The 6,002-nt window shown below is 38.5% G+C and overlaps 1 protein-coding gene across 2 annotated transcripts; it reads right to left on the bottom strand.

Moving 5' to 3' along the window:
• Positions 1 to 64: 64 nt before the first annotated feature.
• LOC129377895 (dynein axonemal assembly factor 3-like) lies at positions 65 to 4,103 on the bottom strand. 2 transcript variants are annotated; one of them, XM_055058126.1, is made up of 12 exons: positions 4,036 to 4,103; positions 3,798 to 3,929; positions 3,394 to 3,500; positions 2,898 to 2,991; positions 2,674 to 2,828; positions 2,421 to 2,609; positions 1,871 to 1,993; positions 1,663 to 1,785; positions 1,271 to 1,409; positions 1,000 to 1,114; positions 829 to 903; positions 65 to 405 (listed from the first exon to the last, which is right to left on the bottom strand). In XM_055058126.1, exons 2-12 carry the CDS (start codon positions 3,877 to 3,879, stop codon positions 252 to 254), a joined length of 1,356 nt encoding a protein of 451 aa, XP_054914101.1. In that variant the 5' UTR covers positions 3,880 to 3,929; positions 4,036 to 4,103; the 3' UTR covers positions 65 to 251. The 2 variants fall into 2 exon arrangements, with proteins under 2 accessions (XP_054914101.1, XP_054914102.1); XM_055058127.1 differs by having other exon boundaries at positions 66 to 405; positions 1,292 to 1,409.
• Positions 4,104 to 6,002: the final 1,899 nt, after the last annotated feature.

Here is a 6,002-nt window from a genome sequence, read left to right as displayed (position 1 = left end):
CCATTTTGGAAGAAATTGGAATAAACATAATGATGAAAATTATCTAGAAAATTTATTTATTTTGTATTTATAACCTAAAATGGGCATGTCATACATTAATATGAACAAAAGTTTTGAGAAAAGAAGTAGAAGTAAGAAAAATCTTATATAATCCTACTTCTCTCAAAAAGCTCATTTAATAAAACATGAGAAAAACTTTATGTTGTTGCATCAGAAGCAGCTTGCAGGTCTGTGCTGAAGAAAAACCGTCTTCACTTCTTCTGCTGAACAAAAACTGCATGGGCGCCATCATTGCCGCCATCACTGGCGCCCTCACACCAGGGCTCAAATCCTGCCTTTTGCGCCAATTTCACCACTGTCTCTGCAAAGCCCGCTTCCTGCTCCTTGTTCAGGTCCAAAATGTACCTAAAAAGTGCACACACACATACAGTCTTGTTTTTATGTCTGGTGGGGACTTGACATTGACTTCCATTAATTTTCTGCAGCCTAACCCTAACTCTAACACGAACCATCACACACATCAAAAGTCAATTCACACCTTAGCCCTAAAACTAACCCTTAACCCAAAAAACGCATTTCCCAAGAAAATGTCCCCACAAACGCAGTGGTCCCCACAACCCTGCATTGTATACACAAATAGGACCCACAATGATATAAAAACCGAGTTCTCACACACACACACACACACACACACACACACACACACACACACACACACACACACACAGTGTTGGTTAATAAGCAAAACGAAGCACAGAGCCGCCACTGTACTCTTGGTGACAGTGCAGTTGCCATGGTAACAGGCCATGTTACTATAAAAACCCTCACTTGGCCATCTCCACGACAAGCACAGCGTCTGGTGCAGCAATCTGTCCCATCATGGGGTCCAACTGGTGGACGCAGCTTTACAAACAGAGAGATAGAAACCTGCTCAGCAGCCATATCCGGCGTTCAGGATGACACAAAATAAATATTCTGTTGTTGTTTAGTGATGCTCACCTGGCAGAGAAGTAAATAGAGTTGAAGTAGTGGCGGTATTTCTGCTTCTGTGGCAGCTTTTGAAGAGAGTCTAAAGGCAGAAATGTGACAGAGACGCCACTGAGGTGCATTAAATCTGAAGAGGAGTAAAAGAAAATGTACTGAGTTGATTTGCATTGATAAAACCAATGAAATAAAGAACATAACTATATAAGATTATAAAAATATTATCCTAGATGTACATTCTGACATTTTCAGTTTCAGATATCTCTGTTATAATTTGATGTTTTACTATTAAGTGATTCTTGCTGACTCAGAGTGGGCTCTTCCTCCGCCTCTGCGTCTGTTTGAGAAGTAGTGAGATGGCGCCGCCTGCTGGACAGGGACCGGAACAACTCCTGCAGGTTTGCAAAAGAGATTTCCTGGGCCGTCTGTGGAGGCAATAAGATGCTAAATAAAAAAACTGCTGTCTTCTTCAGAATGTGAGCACATTTAATATAAACTGAAAGAAAATTATAAATGGATTGTAAACTTGTATTAATTTAAAAAATTTGAAACTACATTTCACTCCAAATACAACTGTGAGTTTGCTTTCAAATATATATCTACTTCTTATTCCAATAAAAGAAATGAAAGGTTGCAAAGTGACAAAATGTGAAGGCAACAATTGAAGCAATGTGTTACATTGAGGTGTTGCCCATTCTGTGTTTTCAGCAGCTTCTTGTCGTCACTTTCAATACCAAAGGAAAGATAAGGGCTGGAAACGATGTCTCCCCAGTAGCCTTGAATGCCAACTTTATCTCCTTTCTGCTGAGACAAAAACAAACTAAAATTTAGATTGTTTATTTAATTTCAAAGCTCTTCAGTTCACCAAAAACAAATATGCACAAACCTTATTAAAAACTCTTGTGGAGAGTAAAGTGGGGTTGGTTGTTTGGTAGATTCCTTCCCTCATTTCGAACGCCAAACCTTTTTCTCTCCATTGCACGTACTGCTGTTTGCTGATGACGCCACACTGCTTAGAGAAAAACCAGAAAGAGTTCATCACTGGAAAAACACAAATTTAGTTTCTTAGTATATTTGAAATACGACAACTAACTCGCAAGTAAATTTACAGCAAGATACAGAAGCTTGTTTTAGTCAACAATTCCTTAATTTTGATGAAAAATACTACTTAGATTGACAGATTGTTTCACTTATAACATCGGAAAATATCCCATGATATTTTTGATCAATATTAAACAATTACTGACTTAAAACAAGCTCATATTTTTTGCTGAAAAGTTACTTGTAAGTTAATTAAGTTTTATTTTAATTGTAATAAGAAATATTCTTGATAGGATTTTGTGTTTTTGCAGTGAAGTTCTCAACATTAAAATTACCAGTTCTGGGTTTTTTTCTTTTGGCAACATAAACAATAAAGTGTAAATATTCTCCATCACCCCTTTCTCATGCAGCTTCATGGTGAGGTCCCAGTCGAAACATCCCTTCTTGGAGTCGTAACGGGTACCGAGATGCTGCCTGACCCGATAATCCCAGGCTTTGGACATGATGACAGGAGAAGAACCTACAGGTGAGGTTTGCTGGATCCACAGCTTGAATATCCTGGCTAGCTCATCCCGCTCTTTAAACTGGAAAAACATTCAGTTTTAGTGGCTTTACTGGAAATAAGATATGAGTAATTGCACCGTTCACCTTCAGGAGAGTTGTGTTCATGCAGGCATTTATGGGGTCCTCCATTATTTCAGTGACAGAGAGAATGAGTTGCGATGCTGCTCGCCGCAGCGTCTCTTCTGTCTGACTCCGGATTTCCGTGTTTCCAAAAAGCTCCAGGAAAACTTCAGTCCTTTCTGAACACAGAACATTTTAGAGTGCAGTGGCTTTAATAAAATGAAACTCATCCTCAAAGCAGCTCTGACCGTTGATTCCCATCTTTTCCTGTGGCATCAGCGTAACATAGAGGAGCAGCAGCTGCCGAGCCACAACATCCATGCTGCTTTCAATCACCCACATCTGCAGAACGGAGAACATGTGTGATTCCTGCTGCACGTATCTGCACAGATATCTGTGTTTAATGCAGAAACTTAAGGGAATAAAGTGCAAAAACATAAACTCTTATCAATTGTCTTTGTCTACTTTCTAGAGAAAATATTTTAGTTCACTTGAAATGAGACAAAACTAACTTGTAAGTAACTTTTCAGCAAGAAATAGGAGCTTCTTTTAAATAAATAAGTAAATAAGTACTTGTCCCACTTGTAGATGATTTCACTTAAGCAATTTGTTATCAGGAATTACTAAGTAATTAGTCAGTTGTAACTTCCTTTTATCTTATTGTAAATGCACTAAGATAGTTGCACGTGAAACTGAAACAAAATTACTTGGTAAAATTTTGTGTTGTTGCATTGAATGGCTCACATGAAGGTTTTGCTCGACTGGAGAATCAGCGATAGTCTTCAAAATATGTCTGGGATCCCCGCTGCCGACCAGCAGCACATTCATTTCTCCATCAGATTTCACCGGGCCTGGATAGACAGCAAAACACAAGTTGACCCATGATAAGATATTCATTTATATTTAGTTTTATTTCAAATTTCAGCAATTTAGGGGGTGCAACAATGGTAGCAAAATGTTTAATTCAAAATAATGGTCATGTTTGATGTAATATGTTATGAATAAATGATATTGTTGATTTGACCCTTTATGACCCTTTATGACCCTTTATGAGGTGTAGAACCCCACATCGGGAACCGCTCCACTACCCATAATCCTTTTCGTTTATTAAATAAAGATGTAAACATCCTGGCGCAGCTTCTTCTCACCCAAACTGAGCAGGTTCCGGGCTGGACTGAAGCCCCACCAGGAGAACCAGCCCGCTCCTTCAGACACCCGCCCTGCGCTCATCCTCACAGAAACATGGAACCGTCGGAATTCAGCTGCGTTTCACGTCGACGCTGAAACAAGGTAGCAACAGGCGAGCGGTGACTCTGGTCATGCTAACGGTGTGTAGACTAAACAAGCTAATAACTCATGGATTATAACTCTCTGGTGGGGACTCACCTCTGCAAGGGACCTGGAACATCCGGGGAAATGTTTGGCTTCGGTTGCTAGGTAACGGTCTCCAATGCGATGAGGCAGCTATGGAGCTCTATTGGTGTCAATTAACTTGCGACGTTTGTTAAGATACTAAGGAGCTCTATTGGTGTCAATTAACTTGCAGTGTTTGTTAAGATATAAAGGAGCTCTATTGGTGTCAATTAACTTGATCTTAATCAAACTTGCGACGTTTGTTAAGATACTAAGGAGCTCTTTTGGTGTCAATTAACTTGTCAATTAGTATCTTAACAAACTTGCGACGTTTGTTAAGATACTAAGGAGCTCTATTGGTGTCAATTAACTTGCGACGTTTGTTAAGATACTAAGGAGCTCTTTTGGTGTCAATTAACTTGCGACGTTTGTTAAGATACTAAGGAGCTCTATTGGTGTCAATTAACTTGCAGTGTTTGTTAAGATACTAAGGAGCTCTTTTGGTGTCAATTAACTTGCAGTGTTTGTTAAGATACTAAGGAGCTCTATTGGTGTCAATTAACTTGCGACGTTTGTTAAGATACTAAGGAGCTCTTTTGGTGTCAATTAACTTGCGACGTTTGTTAAGATACTAAGGAGCTCTATTGGTGTCAATTAACTTGCAGTATTTGTTAAGATACTAAGGAGCTCTATTGGTGTCAATTAACTTGCAGTGTTTGTTAAGATACTAAGGAGCTCTATTGGTGTCAATTAACTTGCGACGTTTGTTAAGATACTAAGGAGCTCGATTGGTGTCAATTAACTTGCGACGTTTGTTAAGATACTAAGGAGCTCTATTGGTGTCAATTAACTTGCAGTGTTTGTTAAGATACTAAGGAGCTCTATTGGTGTCAATTAACTTGCAGTGTTTGTTAAGATACTAAGGAGCTCTATTGGTGTCAATTAACTTGCGACGTTTGTTAAGATACTAAGGAGCTCTATTGGTGTCAATTAACTTGCAGTGTTTGTTAAGATACTAAGGAGCTCTATTGGTGTCAATTAACTTGCAGTGTTTGTTAAGATACTAAGGAGCTCTATTGGTGTCAATTAACTTGCGACGTTTGTTAAGATACTAAGGAGCTCTATTGGTGTCAATTAACTTGCGACGTTTGTTAAGATACTAAGGAGCTCTATTGGTGTCAATTAACTTGCAGTGTTTGTTAAGATACTAAGGAGCTCTATTGGTGTCAATTAACTTGCGACGTTTGTTAAGATACTAAGGAGCTCTATTGGTGTCAATTAACTTGCGACGTTTGTTAAGATACTAAGGAGCTCTATTGGTGTCAATTAACTTGCGACGTTTGTTAAGATACTAAGGAGCTCTATTGGTGTCAATTAACTTGCAGTGTTTGTTAAGATACTAAGGAGCTCTATTGGTGTCAATTAACTTGCAGTGTTTGTTAAGATACTAAGGAGCTCTATTGGTGTCAATTAACTTGCGACGTTTGTTAAGATACTAAGGAGCTCTATTGGTGTCAATTAACTTGCAGTGTTTGTTAAGATACTAAGGAGCTCTATTGGTGTCAATTAACTTGCAGTGTTTGTTAAGATACTAAGGAGCTCTATTGGTGTCAATTAACTTGCGACGTTTGTTAAGATACTAAGGAGCTCTATTGGTGTCAGTTAACTTGCGACGTTTGTTAAGATACTAAGGAGCTCTATTGGTGTCAATTAACTTGCAGTGTTTGTTAAGATACTAAGGAGCTCTATTGGTGTCAATTAACTTGCAGTGTTTGTTAAGATACTAAGGAGCTCTATTGGTGTCAATTAACTTGTGACGTTTGTTAAGATACTAAGGAGCTCTATTGGTGTCAATTAACTTGCGACGTTTGTTAAGATACTAAGGAGCTCTATTTGTGTCAATTAACATGCGACGTTTGTTAAGATACTAAGGAGCTCTATTGGTGTCAATTAACTTGCAGTGTTTGTTAAAATAATAACAACAACAATAATAATAATAA

The sequence above is a fragment of the Poeciliopsis prolifica genome, unplaced genomic scaffold, assembly GCF_027474105.1.
Source record: "Poeciliopsis prolifica strain line A6 unplaced genomic scaffold, Auburn_PproV2 SCAFFOLD049, whole genome shotgun sequence".
Lineage (NCBI taxonomy): Eukaryota > Metazoa > Chordata > Actinopteri > Cyprinodontiformes > Poeciliidae > Poeciliopsis > Poeciliopsis prolifica.
The sequence above is the reverse complement of the archived record's forward strand: the minus strand, read 5'-3'. Positions and strand labels throughout refer to the sequence as shown.

Excerpts from the sequence above, each read along its gene's own strand:
- LOC129377895 (XM_055058126.1), bottom strand. The coding sequence starts at position 3,879 with ATGAGCGCAGGGCGGGTGTCTGAAGGAGCGGGCTGGTTCTCCTGGTGG. Across the intron at positions 2,992-3,393 it reads CAGTCGAGCAAAACCTTCAT|ATGTGGGTGATTGAAAGCAG; the intron begins GTGAGCCATTCA and ends TCCGTTCTGCAG. Across the intron at positions 1,115-1,270 it reads TCAGCAAGAATCACTTAATA|ATTTAATGCACCTCAGTGGC; the intron begins GTAAAACATCAA and ends ACTCCTCTTCAG.